We start from the raw sequence: 20,000 nt of genomic DNA on the forward strand, positions 1-20,000 counted from the left end.
GCTTCATCAGTAACGACTAACGACATTTGTAGGCATATCATTTGACAGAATATACACTAAAACATCAGATTTTTAAATAATATAAATAAATTTTGTTCTAAAAAAAATTTTTTCCAAGCTTTTTTGTTGAACTCCCTCCCAGCCATTCAAAACTCATACCTTTCATTGCTTTTATTTAAGCATTTTGCATACTCCAGGAAAAAAAAATGTTTGAAAAATTTCATTTCTATCGGATGAAATCGAATAAGGCAAGTATCGCATCCCAACCATACCGTGTGTTCTCACCAAGGACACGAAATATCGACTTTTTCCTTCTATCAATTATCTTTTCTTGCATTTTTCTATTGCGCATTCTGTAATATCGGAATTAAATTTTTTCTTGTACCGAGCATGAAAACCAGCACACGCAAGGAATCCTTCCAGAATTTCTCACCAAGAATGTTCGCATAAGGATACACACATAATATTTTGCACCATTTGAAAACCATATTAATTTCGTCAATCTTTTCTTCTTTGTATTTATTGAATTATTTATAGACGAAATACAATATTTTTTACCAAATTTTTATATACACATACAAATATATATATATATATATATATATATATATATATATATATATATATATATATATATATATATATATATATATATATATATATATTAAAACAGGGCTAAGTTTAATACAAATTGAATTTAATATGGTTCTGCTACCGCCATAAACGTACACTACCGTAACTTATTCTAACTTACACTAAGTGAACTTTAACATAACTTGGCTTATTTTTTTTTTTTATATTTTATATTTTTTATTTTACATTTTCTTTTTTTCTTTTTGATGATTACGTAATTTTAATCACTATCACTCTCTACATTTAAAATTGACTGAATTTCTTTTGCTTCACACTTTTCCGTTTTCTTTGTTTCACTTTCTTCCGCTTCACTCTTTGCCGTTTTCTTCGATTCACTTACATCCTCTTCATCGCGAGTTCGCTTCGCAGTTTTTTTAAAGAAAGCATCGATAGATAATTGCTTGGTACGGCTTTTCAGAATGTTTCGAAAGTGAGTTAGGCAAACATCATCGAAGAAACTAAACGACAAACCTGCAATTTCTTTGGATGGTATTTGTCGATAAGTCGACCACGTCTTGATATTTTCCTAACACCTCTTTTATTTGCGCCGAACCTAACACATGTCCTACCTCCTCGCTCCCTTCCTCGTCATCACTCATGTGCTCTGAGCATGGAGTTCCTTGAGCTCATCCGTGGTAAGTTCGTCGTGATGTTCGGCGACGAGTTCCGTAACGTCATCTGCGTTGACCTCCAGACCCATGGACTTGCCAAGGGAGACGATTTCCTCTACGGCTTCCGCTGCACCGACAACGGGATCAGGTTCGGGGTCAAAACCCTCGAAATCTCGGGGAGAAACTGCATGAGGCCACAGCTTCTTCCAGGCAGAATTGAGGGTCCGTCGAGTTAATCCCACCCAAGCCTGATCTATGATCTTCAAGCAGTGCACGATGTTGAAGTGGCCCCTCCAAAATTCACGCAAAGTTAAGTTGGTGCTTTGCGTGACATTAAAGTACTGCTTAAATAAGTGCTTGGTGTACAGCTTCTTAAAATTAGGGATGACTTGCTAGTCCATGGGCTGGAGGATAGAGGTGGTATTCGGTGGAAGATACAGCACCTTTATGAACTTGAATTCATCGAAGATATCATCTTCAAGTCCGGGGGGGGGGGGGGGGGTGAGCGGGTGCATTGTCAAGGCGTAGCAGGCACTTTAAAGGCAATTTCTGTTCATGAAGATACTTCTTCACAGAAGGGCCGAAAACTTGGTTTACCCATTGCACAAAGAATTGCCTAGTGACCCAGGCCTTCGAGTTGGATCGCCAGAAAACATGAAGCTAATCCTTATCGACGTTGTGTGCTTTAAAGGCCCTAGGGTTCTCTGAAAGGTAAACCAGTAAGGACTTGACTTTAAAGTCCCCGCTAGCGTTGGCACATAGGGCAAGAGTCAACCGATCCTTCATTGGCTTATGCCCAGGCAATTTCTTCTCTTCAGCAGTGATGTAGGTTCGACTCGGCATCTTCTTCCAAAACAGCCCGGTTTCATCACAATTAAACACCTGCTGCTCTACGTAGCCTTCTTCCTGCACGATCTTTTCGAAGTTCTTGACAAAGTCAGCTGCAGCCTTTGTGTCCACACTAGCAGCCTCTCCGTGGCGAACAACTGAATGAATCCCGGACCGTTTCTTAAATTTCTCGAACCAGCCACGAGATGCCTTGAAATCATCTGAGGAAGGCTCGGTTGAACTCTCCCCAGCATCACCCCCAGAGTTCTCCTCCTTCAAGTCCGTAAAGATGGCGTGCGCCTTCTCGCAGATAACGGTCTCGGTGATGGTGTCGCCAACGATCTCTCTATCCTTAATCCACACTAGTAGAAGTCGTTCCATCTCTTCTATGATAGGGGTACGGCGTTTGGAAATTATAGTGATCCCCTTAGAAGGTTTCACTGCTTTAATAGCTTCCTTCTGTTTAAGGATTGTCGAGATCGTCGACATATTACGGCCATACTGTTTAGCAAGTTCACTCACGCGGACGCCACGCTCATGTTTTTCAATAACTTCCTGCTTAATTTCTAAAGAAAGCATTTCCTTCTTCCTTTCCTCACCACTACCACTACCACTGGCAAAACTAATCCTTTTAGGACTCATACTTTACGTAAATTACCGTTAAAGGATGCACGTAAAAAATCACGATTAAAACAGAGTTATTAGCAGAACGCACAGAGCACAACCGCAAGAAGCCGACAAGAACAGAGGACTGACCCAAGACCCGCTAATTGAGCGTCCCTCCGAGGTCGATGTGCTGCCTTCTATCGGCGGAAATAAAAAAACACTTCAGGCGCTATGAGCACCGACTACGCGTACGAGTATTGTTTACTTCGGGTGTCAAAAAATCCATTCGGGTGTAGAGTCGGAACGTGTTCGAATTGTACTTCGCGTGTCGAAAAATTCGATACAACCGTACGACGAAAATTGCTTACTTCGTGTGTCGAAATAAAATTCGGGTGTAGAGTCAAAAATTTGCTCGAATTTTACTTCGGATGTAGATACGTTCGTGTGTAGAGGTTCCACTGTATATGCTAAAGCATGAAATGAGTACAAAATTACACACACAAACAAATTTTTCAAGAAACTGTGAGTTTTCTCTTATCATTAGTTAATTGGCATTGAAATGAATGGGTGGATTTCGTATACAATAAAACTGATATTCATAACATTATTATTAAATCTCTTTCATAAAGTTGGACTCGATAGCATTTTCCACACCAAAGGCCCATAATAAACCCATTTCTTAGTTGCTATTTTATCTCATGCCGCTTAATTTACTTTTCCAGTGATTAACCCTGTTGACCAAAATAAAACCAATCTTGTGAATCACATGATAAATGCATTTTGGTATTGCCAGAATGATTTTATGAAGGCTGTTTTTAATGCATTATGGTTCTAAACTCAGTCTGCTCAGGAATAGTTTGGTCATGTAGAGAGACTGAAGATGATATTTTGGGTAAAATTAACAACATTCCAGAGTTCTATGGATGACGAAGACTTACAAAGGAGTTAGGCTAGATGGGTAGACTCAAAGTATTTTTTTCTGGAAAGGAAAGACTAAGATACAGATGCAAAACAAGTGGGTTAAGATGACAGACAAACAGCACAAAATGCTGCTGAGCCATCTATATAGGGACTTCAAGCAGCTAATAAGGTGAAACTTTGCAATACATCTATGAATGCTTGGCTGTAATACTTGTATTCTGTTATACTCAAGTATGCAGTTATATATAGAAGGAGTTTCATTCAGAAAACCTTTACTATAACGAATCACAATATAGCAATTTTCAAAAAAAAAAAAAAAAAATAAAAACACCACCACTGAGCTTACCCAACACATTATTTTATCATAAGCATAGACTGTTGTATACAAATATTTGAGCTGCTTGAACTGTAGTGAGTTAAGATAAGTTTACTTACCAAACTTTGTACACTGAACATAGGATACGCAGGATGGATCCATTAGTGAACGCTAGAAATAACTTCACTGGGCAACATTGTTTAACAAATGAAGGTTACGTACGTGACTTAGGTCAGTAAGGAGCTTCTCTATATAAGTAACAAAGTACACTATATACTCCGCTTTGGTTGGTTGGTAAAATTATTTCATCGAAAAATCTGCTGTGTAACAAGACAGTATACAACTATTTAGGTCTACAATGAAATGTGCAGCTTTCTTCAATAGGGCCACAAGGTTAGTGAACTCTACTTACATAACCATGCTTCTCAATATTACCCAGCACCCAGTATGTGAGCATCTCCAGGGTCTTGTTAAGTTTTACCCGAGTCTGTTCTCGTGCTATTTACCTATAATACTTTTCTACAATGGTTTCTAAAGCCACAGGTACTAGCCTTTCTACCTATGAAAAAAGAAAAAGAAAGATCCTGTTTTTTCAGAAAGAAATGAGAGATAATTACGGACTTTAAAAGTGGTTTGACAAGGGCTAAACTTAAGGAAATCTATGGACTCTAAAAGACCACCTCACAGAATCTTATTGAGGCCAAGGAGCATAATAAAGGTAGGGTGTTGCTAAGGAAATGAAGAATTAACCTTGAAAAGAGGGATATAGCTGTCTAAATGTGATTAACCTAGGTGAGAGCGGAAGGTGTCCCTATCCATGCCTTGATATTCAACTTACTGCAGAGGTGCTTGCTGTTTATCTCACCCATGCAAACTCTGATTGTAGTAATGGAGGACTTTGGCCAAAACCAACCATTATTGCACTAATGGGCAAGAGGAATAAAAAGCCTCTGTAGGTGAAATTATCACAGAGGAATTGACGAGCACCAGTGTCCATACTATTGAACTTTTTGTGGACCAGTTAACAGTTAGAGGAGGGAGGTTCTGCATGGCCCCCAGTTTTACAATGCAGGTGAAACAGGGTTTTTCTAAAAAATCCCTTCTCATGAACACCGAAGGACTTAGTAAGACTCAAGGCAGAAACATCCTGAATGATGGGCTCTCGATTATGGCTTGTGCTAATGTTAGCAGGTCCCACAAACTCAAAACAGTTGCTATGAGGAAGAGCAAAAAACCACCGGAAATTCTCGAAACTCTCTTGCTCTACTTTTATGGTTGTTATCTTTTGTTCCTCTTCCTGTTTACTACCTTTTTTTGTTGTTGATTCTGAGAAATGCAATATTGGTAAATTTTTATCTGCTAATATGCTGGCCTTACAAGATATAATGGACAAGATACCTACAAAGAGTTTTTGTTCAGTTAGGTCTTTGTGCATATGCCCCATAAGATTTTTCATAACTCTTACCATCCTTTGTATTGAAATCTTCCCAGACTGAATCATCCTGTACGTAGTACTAGGTGTACAGTTAATATTAAGTCACCTTCTTCAACATAAGAATCAATACTACACAGTATTCTAGAATTTTTATCCCTGTCACAAGAATGTGAAATGATCTTCATAATTTGGTGGTTTAATCAGTGGAACTTCAGAAGTTTAAAATTACTCTTCTGTTGAACATTTTGACATGTCTGGTTGTATAGTATATATTTCAATATTGCTACTGATCTTAACATATTTTATGATTTCCTTTAAAATTATTTCTCATACATGGTTTTCTTCATAATTTATATATTTCCTTTCCCTATTGGGCTACTTTCCCTGTTGGAGCCCTTGCGCTTGTAGCATTCTGCAGTTCCAACAAGGGTTACAGCTTGGCTAGTAAAAATAATAATAATTAAAGATTGTCAGTACTTTGCCAGCTATGGCATCAGAGATGAGGATGTCAAGGTTTTGTTACTTTTGGGCAATGAAGAAGAGCAACCATCTACAATAAAGATTTACAGCAATGATTGGAAACTTTAGGCCATGTTCTTGCCACCTAATACCCCTACCTTGATTACTAGGCCAGAGAGTTGAGAGTACTAAGAGGTACTAGCATAGCCTCTACTTGCAACAGTGCCTAGTAATGACTGGGAATGGGATGAAAGAGAAAGAGTACATAGACAACAGGGGGAAGAAGACTTCTTTCAAAACTTGAAGTGCTAAAGATGCTCTCTTGAGCTGGGCAGAGGCTTGGAAACAACTTTCAATCCCTACATTCAGGAATGCATGGGACAAACTGTTGAAAACCACCAAACACCCCTCTGTCAGCTACTATTAAGGGATTTGGAGTCCCTGAAGGCTCCTGAATTGTTGGCTTAAAGTGTCCTTTGACATGTTTTAATCCCAGAGTAAGAGTTGGAGAAGAGATTAAGATATCCAAAAAAATTAACCAATCTTGAGGAAGAGGAAAGTGAGGAGACAGCACTTAGACCATCTGTAGCGGAATGCACTGATGGCGGTTGAAGGTAAACTGATGTTCTCTGGCAGAGGAAACTGAGGAATCTTGGGGGTAGAACTATGAGATGATGCATATCAATAGGCTTGAACTTATGAAGATGATACTGATCAAGTAAGTCCTATAAAATCTTGGTTTTCTTCTTGTCAATCTCATCGTTTGCTGACAAATAGCTGACAATATCAGACACCTCCAATATGTCTTATTCTAGCACTACTTCCTCAGTCAGTCTTCTCAGCCTAACCAGTGCAAGTACTACATTATGAACTTCATGCATCAGCAGCTCTTCTTATGAGCCACCAGTTGTACTAGGGTCACTAAAACTTTTTTTTTTAAATAATTCTTGGGACGATTGGAAAAAGTAACAGGTACAGCACATAGTTTATAGTGTGTAAGTACAGCAAAAGAGAGTACCTTTAGTGTCATGTTTACAATATACTATATCAAGATAAACAGTATTATGTCGAGTATTAAGAAATGCACAATAAGTTCAGAATTAAGTTATGGACTGTACAATATAGGGTTCAGTGTCGCTTGTTCTGGTGTACCTGTACAGTGTGGTGACAGTATCTACTTCTCCCACACACCCTACAGCTTATTAATAACTGCAGCCTCACCTCTGGAATGGCGGGTATTGTACAAAAATTTGAGTTACACTAGAATATTTTCATTGTCACATTCTTTTCAACAAAATCATTAGTGCAAAACATGGCTCCGACAGTTTAATGTGTTCTGATAGAAATTACTTTTTTTGTTTTCAACTATTATATCTAAGTGTATAAGAACATACTGTACGTTAATTATCATAAAAGTGCTGTTTCCAAACACAGGACCAGTAATAGCTAACAGTAAATGTGTAACATCACATATAACCGAACAAATATCTTCACAAATCCCTCTGGTTGCCAAAACAAACCAACACAGTGACTTCTAACATAACTAACTTTAACAGATAACATAAAAACTTTCAACCTATTAGTTTATTTTAATATGGAAGTAGTTTATTTATCATGTTTGCATTCTTTCCCACCGTTATCCCTGCAGTAAAGGGTCGGTTACCTGATGTGCTCCTCTTCCACCAAACCTCTTCTCTCCATATCATCCTTTATCTTATCTCGCCATTTAATTCTCTACCTCTCTCTCGGTCTTCCCACCCAATAAGTTCCTCTCAAGCCCTCCTCACCATCCATCCTCAATATATGCCCACACCATCTCACTCTTGACATTCTTATCATATCTGTAATCTCTACTACACCTGCCGTTCTTCGTATTTCATTATTTTCCAATCTCACAAGCAGTGATATTCCCATAATTCACCTCAGCATTTTCATATCTATTCTCTCGAGCTTTGGTTCCTCTTTTCATCTTAGAGCCCACTTTTCCGATGCATAAATCAACACTGGTCTTATTGCTGTGCTATAGATCATAACTTTAGGCTTGATTGGCATTTTCTTATTACATACCTGTGATAATTGTTCCACCTGGTTTACAATAGAGCCTCTACGTTCATGTATGGCTATCCTCTCCATACCTTCTTTACTATTCACCATAGTTTCAGTCTTATCCACATTCACCCTCAAACTACCATTCTCCAAAGTCTGTTGCTACTCGATAATCCTTTTCAGCAGTAATCACCAAATCAACTGCATAAACAGCAACTCCCACAATTCAAAATTTCTGATCTCTTCACTTAACACACCCAAGATCAGAATAAATAAAAATGGGTTTAATGATGACCCATGGTGTAATTAAACTCTAAACTTCAAAGTTTCTGTTTCCCCAACAGGTGTTTATACTTTTGTAAATCACCTCTACTACTCTAACCAACTTTTCTGGGACTTTCCTCTTCCTCGAGCACCAAAACATCACTTATCTTTGTATTCTATCATAAGCGTTCTATAACTCTACAAAAGATCTGAAGAGCTTCTAGTGTCCCTTTAGTCTCCTTTCTTGTAGTTGCCTTACTATAAAGTCCTCACCCGTTCATGAATCCATACTCCTATTTCCCAAACTTTACAATCTCTCAATCTTTCATAGTACCCTCTTAAAAATTTCAAACTATGCTCTTTAAGTTTAATTCACCCATAATTACCATAATCCATGATATAACCTTTCTGCCTAAATATATATCCCATTAAACCCTCCTCTCGTCTTCAAGCAATATTTCCTATTAGAATATCACTCTTAATATATCTAACATCCATTCTTCAACCTCTGTATCTAGTATCTTAATAATTTAAATTTGAAACTCCGATGGCCCTGGTGCTTTACCATTCTTCATTTTACTCGATGCCTGCTTCACTTCCGTATTCTGTATCTCCATCAATGGCCACTCCTCCCTTTGTGCTTCTACCAGCTCCTTTCTCTCATTTTCAGTTTTCAATAGTTGTTCAAAATATTCTCTCCCTCTCCTCTTAATGTCTTCATCCCTACGCAATATATTTCCATCTCTATCCCTGCTGACTGCTACCCCAAATCCTGTTTCTTACCTTTTCTCAGGTCTGAAATCTTATAGATATCCTTTTCTCCTTCCCTTGTTCCTAGCCTTTCATTCAATTGCTCTACCGTTCTCTCAATAGTTATATCTACTTTCCTCCTAGAATCTTGTTCCTCTTCTCTGCACTGTTCCTCTGCTCACTGTGAATGTATGCCTTACTTTCCAGTCTTTAAATGGCTTTATTTTTTTTTAAACTGATTCTTGCACTTCTCTGTACCACCACTACATATCTTTTTTCGACACTCCCTGGTTCTTGGTTCTTCGTATTAATTCCGGTTTCCTCTACATTTACTTCCTTCATACCCACCCATATATTTTCCACCATTACCCTGTCTAAACCTTTCCAGTCGTCTCTCTCACAATCCACCTAAATTGCGCAAACTTTTCTTGTTTAAGGTCCAAAACCAGAATTCTAGATCTCTCTCTTCTTGTTTTTTTTTTTTTTTTTTTTTTTAAATCCATTACTACCAGACTATGTTCTTTAACACAAGCTTCCTCTAATCACTTTATAGTTCATCACATTGTTTATGTCAACTCCTCTAACCAGGATATAATCTATTTGGCTTTCCACACCTCCACTTTCATAGGTTATCAAGAAGCTTATCCAAATTCTGAAACCAGGTGTTCATATAAGCCAATTCAAAACTCTGAATCATCTCTAACACCTACTACCCATATTCATAGCTAACGACTAAAAGGAGAGCTACTGCTGCCTTGTAGTCTTGCTTTTTATCAAAAGGTTAGGACCACTGCCAATAACTGTGGTTGATCACTGCAAAAGCATGAGATCTTAAAACCCTATGCGATTATAAACCATGCTTAATACTATAGTCCATTTCTTTTAGCGAGGCATATTTGCACCTACTTGCAGCGGTGCCCTTTTAGCTGCGAAAAATTTCCTGATCGCTGATTGGTTAGAATTATCTTGTCCAACCAATCAGCAATCAGGAAACTTTTCAGAGCTAAAAGGGCACCGCTGCGAGTCGGTGCAAATCTGCCTCGCTAAAAGAAATCGACTGTAGTATGTATTTATTTATGTATGTATGTATGTGTGTATATATATATATATATATATATATATATATATATATACATACATATATATATATATATATATATATATATATATATATATATATATATGAGAGAGAGAGAGAGAGAGAGAGAGAGAGTTAGCCAGTAATATTTATAGACATTTCAAGGTATATAGAATAAAGCCCTTGGACATTTCCATTAATCAAACATACAATGCACATCCGTACTTTAAACCTTATTTATAAATCCAATATCAGAATAATCATCAGAATAATTAAACATACAATACTTTATTAAGCATTTTAATAAAATGTATCCAATTAGTTTGAATATGAAAATGTAAATAGGTTTTCTCGTCGAATGGGCCATAAATTAGTCAGACTATTTGGCAACTCTTGAGTTACAATAAACACGTTGCAAGACAAGATTTCAGTTATATCAGTTGTCCGCCATTGTTAATTATGAATCACGGTATATATATACATATATATATAAATACATATATATATATATATATATATATATATATATATATATATATGCATATACATACAGGTATATATATACATATATATATATACATATACATACAGGTATATATGTACATATATATATAATATATATATAGTATATATACAGGTATATATAAACATACACACACAGTATATATATGTGCGTATGTATTTAAAATGTAAGGAAAAATAATTTAGTATTAATATAATTCACAAGGCATGAAATATCTTACGAGGTTAGGCTCAAGATGATGATGAGAGCGGAATATGCAATGGAAAAATAAATATTGAAAGGAGAAAAGTTTAATGAGGCAGAATCATTTAAGTATTTAGGAACTATGATCTTCAATACAGGGTCTTTAGAACTGGAGTTTAGCGAAAGATTGAAAAAAAAAAACGCAAACAAGACAATGGCTATGTTAGGTAAAATTTGGGAATCCACCTGAAGTCACCTATAAAAATCAGACCATACATTAGTTTATTAAGATCTGTGTTACTTTATGGACACGAGTCGTGGTATGACAATGAAAGAATCTCCAATAGATTTAGTAGATTTGAGAACAAAGCCCTCACAAGAATATAGGGATTTACATTACAGGACAGACTTAGAGAGGAAATTATAGATCACCCGAATGCCATATGCGTATGAGATCATTGTAAGGGGTAGATGGAGATGGTTTAGGCATGTTCTTCGCACTCCCCGACAGATTAGTTCACCAAACTTTCAATTGGGCTCCACAAGGCACTAGAAGAGTTGGAAGTCCCAGGCCTACATGGCTCAGGACTATGAAGCGTGAAGTGGGAGATGATGAGTGGCAAAGTATTGAATTAAAAGCTCAAGACACAGACGACCGGCGAAATCTAACTGAGGCCCTTTGCGTCAATAGGCGTAGGAGATGATGATGATGATGATGATGAAGATAATTCACAAGCAGTATTCATTATTTGATATTTAAATCATTCTTATTTGAAGACTTTAAAAATTCCTTTTATTTATTAATACATCTAATTTATTTAGTGATCATCTGCGTTTGAAAGTTTGTGAATGCGTACGGATATATATATATATATATATATATACAAACACAAACACACACGTACGCACTCACAAACATACCTACCCACCCAACCACATACAAACAAATACAGACAAATAAACACGCACATATATATATATATATATATATATATATATATATATATATATATATATATATATATATATATATATATATATATATATATATATATATATATATATATATATATATATATATATATATATATATATATATATATATATATATATATATATATATATATATACTGTATATATAATTTATATATCCCTTTCTGAGAGGTGAAAGGGTTTGCGTATAGTCATGATCAGCATCAGCAAAGCTGTACTAATCAGAGCTACCCATACTAGGTTGGCTTTCTATGAGTGATCAGACCAAAATCTCCCACCATCACCAATCCACAGTGGCCAGCGTGGTGAAGAAAACTGGCCCAAACCCAGCCATGTATATCAAAACCCAGACTCGGCCCGCAGTCCCCAGCTCAGTGGAACAGCTGCCGAAGAAGGCAGCCAGCTACATCCCACCACTAAATGGAGTGCTAAAAATCTCTTTACTAGAACCAAGGCCAATATCCTCTATATTGGCCTTGACTGGAACAGACCACCTTTCTCTGAAACTGAACCTTGCGAACATACAACATCCGGACCGTCTAGAGAAGATCATCTTGCTATGTTACTAGAAGGGCTGAAAAAAAATATTGGGATATAATAGGATTGAACGAAATTAGAGTAAAAGAACTGGGGAATTTTATATAGAGTTAAAAGAAGACCATATCTTTTGCTTCTGAGGACATGAAAGGAACAAAGAAATGAAGATGGTTTTCTTATTAATAAGAATTTTGCAGGTACATGGAAGAATTTTATAGTACTAGTGATAGAATTGGAGGATTAATTATCAAACTAAAAAGGTATAAACTGAAAATCATTCAAACGCATTTCTTCCTCTGTATGGGATATACAGAGTAAGAAATAGAAACTTTTTATGAAGATCTGCAGACATCTAGTATAAATTTACATTGGCTTTAGGTAATTTCTATAGTAAATTGGGTTAAAAAAAAAAAGGAAAATAGCTGTAGGCTAATTTGGAGTAGGCACAAGAAATGATAGGAGACATGCTTGTAGAATTTGCTGAAAGAATTAATTTGAAAATCACGAACACCTTTTTTATAAAATGGAACATAAAAAAATGGACATACAGAAGCCCAAATAGAGAGAAAAAAAAACGAAGTAGATTTTATTCTCGATGAACAAGTTATTTTAGTTAAAGATGCAACAGTGTTAGACGAGTTAAACTCAAGTGATCGTAGAATGGTGAGAAGCAAAATTTGTTTAAATCTAAGGAAAAAAAAAACTGATTTAAAGAAAAAAATAACATTCCTGTATTATGAGAAAACGGCACTCCTAGCTACATGATGAAATGGAACAAAGTAAAGAAATGAACAGTAAGCGTAATAAAGAAAATTGGGAATGAGGGTGAAATCCAAGAGAGGTGGAATAGAATTAGCAAAACTATCCAAAACAATAAACAATCTAAAAACTCGAGACATTTGTAAACACAATCAGACCAAAGTTTAGAAAGGAAGAAGTTTTAAATTAATGAAGAGAAGTCTTGGGACAGGACGCCAACAGATGTTTGCTTTAAAGGATGAAAATGGAAATATTATCCAAAATAGAGAGTGATAAAAATTGCAGAGGATTTCTATGCAATACTGTACAATGGTTGTATAAGAAATACTCTTGCCAAAAGTAATAATGAAACACCTAAGCCAGTACCCAAAGTAACAGTAAAAGTAAAGAAAGAATTAAAAGGTATGAAATGAGGCAAAGTAGCAAAATATGGCCTAACAATTGATTTAATATTAGATGGAGGAGATTTCATAGTAGTAAAACTGGCTGAACTTTACACAAACTGTCTGCAAAAATGCTCTATGCCTTCAGCTGAAAAACCTTTGTCATGATAATAATTCACAAAAAGGGATACATAAAAGACTTGAAAAATTATCACCTGATAAGTTTAATCTCCGTAATATATAAAATATTCATAAAAATCATATTAGCCTGAATAGAAAGACAGCTGGATTTTAACCAACCAAGAGAGCCGGCAGGTTTTAGATGTGGGTACTTAGCAACTGACCATATCCATGTAATTTACCACCTAATGGAAATATCAGCAGAATATGACAAACCACCATGTATGGTATCTATAGACTATGAGAAAGCTTTTGACTCTGCCAAAACTTCAGCAGTAATGAAATCCCTTCAAAGACAAGGAATAGATGAATCTTATGTTATAACACTTGAAGATGTCTATACAGGAAGTACAGAAATCCTGAAACCACACAAAGATAGTGAAAAAAAAATCCCAACTGAGAAAGAAGTCAAGACAGGGAGACCCAATCTTTCCTAAATTATTCCTAGCATGCCTAGTAGAAGTTTATAAAAATTTAGATTGGGATACTCGAGGAGTTAATATTAATGTGGAATACCTCAACAACTTAAGATTTATATAAGACATAGTTCTGTTTAGTGAAGCATAGGAGGAATTGCAAAAGATGATATAAGACCTGAATAGAGAATGCAGAAATGTAGGACTGAAAATGAATATGAAAAAAAAAACCTAAAATAATGTTCAATAAAAATGAAGACAACAAATAAGGGTTACGGACGAACCTGAAGAGACTGTTAATTAATATACGTAGTTAGGAGAAACAGTAGGTATTTTCTCAGGTCATGAGACCGAAATCAAAAACTATTGGTAAACAAAATGAAATTGTGAAAAGTAAAATTCCACTTTTTCTAATAAGACAAGTATTCAATAAGATGGTCCTACCAGTACTGACTTAGACATCGGAACTTGGAGCTTTACTAAAGCCCTAGAACATAGGCTAGTGACATCTCAAAAAGATATGCAAGGAATAATGATGGGAATAACACTAAGAGCAATATGGATACGAGACAAATTAAAGTAGAGAATATTCTGAAATCATGTAAGAAAAAAAAATGTACATTGGCAGAACATATAATAAAAATGACAGATATTAGATGGACATTAAAACTAACAGACTGGGTCCCCAGAGATTGCAAAGTAAACCGATGAAGGAAGAGAAGACGATGGGTTGACGAACTAAGAAAAGTTACAGGTGTGGACTGGCAAAGAAAAACTATAAACAGACGCAAGTGGAAAGACATGTATGAGGCCTTTGTTCTGCAATGGACTGGTAACTTCTGCTGCTGATGGTGTGTGTATATACATACATATATATATATATATATATATATATATATATATATATATATATATATATATATGTGTGTGTGTGTGTGTGTGTGTGTGTGTATGCATGCATACATATCTCTATATATTTTTTACAATCTTAGATGCGGCGACACCTGAAGGGTAAAGTCTTTCGATTTCTCATCAAGTCTCGAGAAGTGAGGTAGCTAACCTACGACCTTTTCCTTGACCCAGCAGACCTTGGCACTAATTCAAAGTTGGTGGACCAGTGGACGTGTTACACGGATTTCACAAACCTGAAACAAGTGCTGTACCATTCAGTCCCTTCCCATATATACCAACAATCTGAAGTTATTACGGCCAGCAAAAATTGGAAGACTCCAGAAAAAAAAAAAATAATTATCAGCATAAAAAAGCGTATTAGAATATTCATGGAAATTGTCATTACTAATTTTAATGATGGTAAAGTTACGATTATTACACTCATTCTTAAGTCAATTAGACGATTAGCCCACATTTATTTTCTACATATACCTTATCAATAAGAACTGTAAATAGCCAAACAGAAAAAAAAATCTCACTAAACACGACTCGATTTCCAAGGTCTCGCATCTACCAATTAGAGAATGACATTGTGGAAGCGAATGGCAACTTCGACCTTTTCCGGTGACCGTCGGCAACCTTGAGGATGCTCCACTTTACGCTCTGAATTATCCATGGGACGGCAAACCCCCATGGATTAGCAAAATCCTGGTGCAAACTTGACCTTCAGTATCCTTGCCTTGCTGGGATCAGATCAGAACTTCATCTGAATTTCATTCGCCAGTCGTTGCTATCAATTTTGATTTGGGGGACCCATTTGATTTCACTTACGTTTCAAGCACTTGATTTAATATTCTAATCTATAACTATCACATTTGACTTTCTGTTTTTACTTACAATTACTTTTCTATTCTTATTCTATTTATTCTCGCTTAAATTATATAATCGATTTCTCTTATTTTCAATGAATGTATTTATTTCCCTTGATTTCTCTTAATCTATTTCATTTTCACATTTTGAGGATATTTGCTATAAATGATTTTCTCAGCGACGATGAAGTGAGTGTTTGTTTTAATTTCTCGAATGCTTAAACCCTTACTCTACTTATTTTCACTCGTGTTCTCAGAATTTCTTCTCATTGATTTATCAACTTCCGGAATTTTTATTTATAAGATTCCTCCCGTTTTTTTTAGACATATGTCTAATAATTTCTACCAATTCTGTATACTTATTTCATCTCACTTTTAATTTCCGAATTCTTGCCAATCTATTTTTTCCCCGTTTTCCTGGACTAGTAACCCTTACTATAAGTAGGTTTCTTAACGGTCATTAGTTTTTCTCTATTTTCATTATTTCTGTGCCCTTACAGTATACTTAATATTTCTTATTTCCATTGGTCTTGCAATTCACTCACATCTAAATATTTTTTTCTTTTTCTTATTTAGTTACTTCAATAACTGTAATAATCCATTTGGATTTTTCTTTTTCTTATTTAGTTACTTCAATAACTGTAATAATCCATTTGGATTTTTCTTTTTCTTATTTAGTTACTTCAATAACTGTAATAATCCATTTGGCAGTCTTCAATCAATATATTTTCTGTTTTATTCCTCCTTTGCTCCAATTCCCTTTTTCTTTCTATTTCCCAACCCAGAAATCCAAGTAAAATCCCATTTTCCTGAATGACATATCCTATTATCAAACCATTTCTAAGTTTTAAAACTATTCCCACCGGTAAATCTCATTAACCAGAGAGTCCTTTTCCTTCTAAAGTCATTTTCTTGCAACTACCAAGTGACCCAATTCATCGCAGCCGGATCTTAACATCAAACATACGTAAATAGAACCTCATTAATTGCATCCAATATAATGAGACTCTCCTCACTCAATTAGTGGTGGGGTTGACAACATGAAAGTTAGGAAATGCCAGTTCAAAGCAGTCACCCGTTCACCGATGTTCGAAACTTCACCTTTCTATATCAGGGAAAAACAAATGCAGGCGTACTAAACGTAAACAGGTAAAGGAAATCCCATCAATAAACAAGAGAAAAAATGATAACCTACTATAAGGAAGGATGTGGAGATTGACAATGTCAGTACTTTAAAGGAAAATAAGCCCAACAACGACCAATGTTGATTAAAAACATTCAGTTTAACCATAACTATCAGTTCAATAGTTCAGGGTTGTGACATACTCTTAAAAACGCTCCTGCCTACCGACCTGCTGGACTGGGGTTCGATACCCGCTCAAACCCGATATATAGCTTCTTATTTTGTCTGCAACCTTACCTTTCTTGTGAGCAAAAGATGGGGGTTTGGGGGAGCTAAAGGGTCTACCTGTTGAATCATCAGCAGCCACTGCCTGGTCCTACCTGGTCTTAATTTGGGTGTAGAGGGGCTTGGGCTCTGTTCACAGGTATATATGGTTAGTTTCTACGGCATTGTCCAGCTAGTTAGGGCGTTGTCACTGTCCATTGCCTCTGCCATTAGTAGAAAAAAAAACCGAAATAGAAAAAAAAATATATATTTTTGTAAAAAAAGAAGGCCTTTCAGGAAAGAGGCGTTGAAACAAATACGCTTCTCACAAATGGAAGAATAGACGAACTCAACGACAATTCTCAATACTAGGAAAGGCAGCCCTATTAGAGAAAGAGTTATTGTTTGGTCTAACAACGACTAGTAACAACTCAAAACTACCAATTCAAATAAACGGACCATCGTTAAGGAAGAAACGGCCGAGTTTGACAATGGCCAATGCTGAAGAGGAGGAAATGGCGCAATCTGACACCGCTTATTAGGACAAAGAATGAACCCGAATCCATTATTAGTCATTAGGCATAATTAGCAGATAAGGCTTAAGGCGAAATGAAAAAAACAGAACGGAGTCCATTAGTGGCCATTATTTCGAAGTCGGGGGAAATTCAGTTTTGTCAGATGCTTTCGCTGAAAATCCTAATTATGAACTACTGTTCTGTGGACTCTAAATGTCGCTCATGAATGGCACAGGCAAGGGACAGGTCAATACCCTAGAGATTGACCTTATTTACATATGATCAGCGCCCAGGCGCTCTCTCCACCCAATCTAGGGCTAGGGAGGGTCAGGCAATGTCTGACGATGACTAAGAAGGTAGATCTATAAGCTTCTTAGCTCAAAAGAATGGCAAGGTTGTAAGACACTACGAGAAACTATCAAGCTCGAGTGTGACTCGAACTCCCGTCCAGCCATACGCCAGGCTACCACAATCCCAAGCTTGAATTGGATGCAAAACACTTTACAGGTCTCCTTTATACTTTAATTTTCTTCTTTTATCTCTACATAAAAAAAACTAATGTCCCATCCCATGATGTAATCTATAAAAAAATACTCGAAGAAAATGATCAATCTAACCCATCCTGCTTTTGGATTAATCTTCCATACCAAAGAAAACCGAGCCACACTGTTGAGTAAATTCCCACGTTAACCAACAATATGCATCACATAAAATCTATTGGTAACATTGGAAAAAACAGTAAAAACACGCCTCTTGTAGCTCGTTTAGAAATAAAATGATTTCAAGATCATCACAACTGTACGTTGAGCCCCACACCGCTTTCAATGGTTAAATTAAAAATATCATCGTTAAGTTATGCCATTTTCGAAATAGGCAGAATGGCAATCGTTAATTTATCAAGGTTTTTGAAGACGAGGACTAATAATATTGACCAAAATTCCAAGGGTTCACTAAAATAATAATAAATAATAATAATAATAATAATAATAATAATAATAATAATAATAATATCGATAATAATAATAACAATAATAACAATAAGAATCATAATATATAAAACCATAAACTAAGAAAAAACTACAAATGGACAATATAAAATTACAAGTGATGCTAGTATTAATATCTATAAACGAAAAGTCGGTAACAGAAATACCAAAAATCACAAACTTCAAAATAAGGCAAATACAATACACCACAACCAAAAAAAAAAAAAAATATTATTAATAGAATTATTCAGACCCAATACACAAGAAATGATAAACCAAATCCAAAAATGTCTAAATAAAAATGTTACTGCTATTCTAACACACTATCGTCACTGACACAAATATGACAACATTGAAACAGGAAACGAAGAAGTGTGATACTGACGATGGCCAATAAAAGAAATTCGTCCTAGAGCGAAAGGACTTCGATACCCTTCGAGAAACAGAAAAAGCAACATTCTTTTCCATTTTCCTTCGGAAGTTGACGTCAAGCGAGCAACAACCGTAGCAACCTCACTGTTCAAATAACAACAGCAACAAATGTTATATCAGTACCACCATCACATTCATTAACAAGACACCAGCAACCAAACAACAACCACAGCAACATCAAAAACAATAATAATACATCATCACTACACTTAATGTCTATCACCTATACATTAACAGCAATAACATCCAATACTATAATCATATTATTAGGAATTATTTAATATCAATTTTTAAGAAAAACTAATATTGAAATCATACTCACAAGAGGATTACTCACATCTCATTCATGTTCACCTGAAAAAAATAATAAAATTAACATTAAACAGTCTATTTTTTATGAAAACCTATTTAACACGCTCTCTCTCTCTCTCTCTCTCTCTCTCTCTCTCTCTCTCTCTCTCTCTCTCAACAAACGCACACAGATACGTTATATACACACACACACACACACATATATACATATATATATGTGTGTGTGTGTGTATATATATATATATATATATATACACACATTTATATATACTGTATATATATGTGTGTATATTAGTTGGCGATAACCCTCTTTCTTGTTTAAGGGGTTGTTGGAACAGCTATCCTTTTTTTGGATTGGATACGATTATGCATGTTAAATAGAAAGGAAATACTGGTTGAGGCGATTCCGAAAAAAAATTGAAAGGCCAAGAATTGTGGGGATTCATAGATGCAGTGACACAGTAAATAGAGTTGGGAATATTCATCACAATATTTTCAGGGGTTTGGACATGTGGAAAGAATGGATATTCAAGTTTTTCTTAATGAGGTGCAGTTGCAGAACGCACTGGAAGAATAGGATTAGGGGGGAAATTGGGAAGGATTACCCAGGATTTCAGTTGGGCCACATCATCTAAAATTATTCAGTTGTATCATTTCAGCTCCAATTATCATATTATTGCTTCTATG

The 20,000-nt window shown here is 35.7% G+C and overlaps 1 protein-coding gene across 6 annotated transcripts in view; it reads right to left on the reverse strand.

Moving 5' to 3' along the window:
• The window catches only part of LOC137632573 (protein prune homolog 2-like), a 507,662-nt gene that overhangs the window by 111,770 nt on the left and 375,892 nt on the right, over positions 1–20,000 (reverse strand). For 4 of the 6 annotated variants that reach the window (XM_068364598.1, XM_068364594.1, XM_068364592.1 and 1 more), the window contains exon 2: positions 19,339–19,355. The exons of 1 other annotated variant lie outside the window; for it this stretch is intronic. In XM_068364598.1, the coding sequence (XP_068220699.1) occupies positions 19,339–19,349 (11 nt within the window). In that variant the 5' untranslated portion in view covers positions 19,350–19,355. Of the gene's footprint in view, positions 1–19,323; positions 19,356–20,000 lie in introns of all 6 variants that reach the window. One more of the 6 variants, XM_068364596.1, reaches the window with a different exon arrangement.

The sequence above is a fragment of the Palaemon carinicauda genome, chromosome 41 (genome assembly GCF_036898095.1).
Source record: "Palaemon carinicauda isolate YSFRI2023 chromosome 41, ASM3689809v2, whole genome shotgun sequence".
In the NCBI taxonomy this organism is placed as follows: Eukaryota; Metazoa; Arthropoda; class Malacostraca; order Decapoda; family Palaemonidae; genus Palaemon; species Palaemon carinicauda.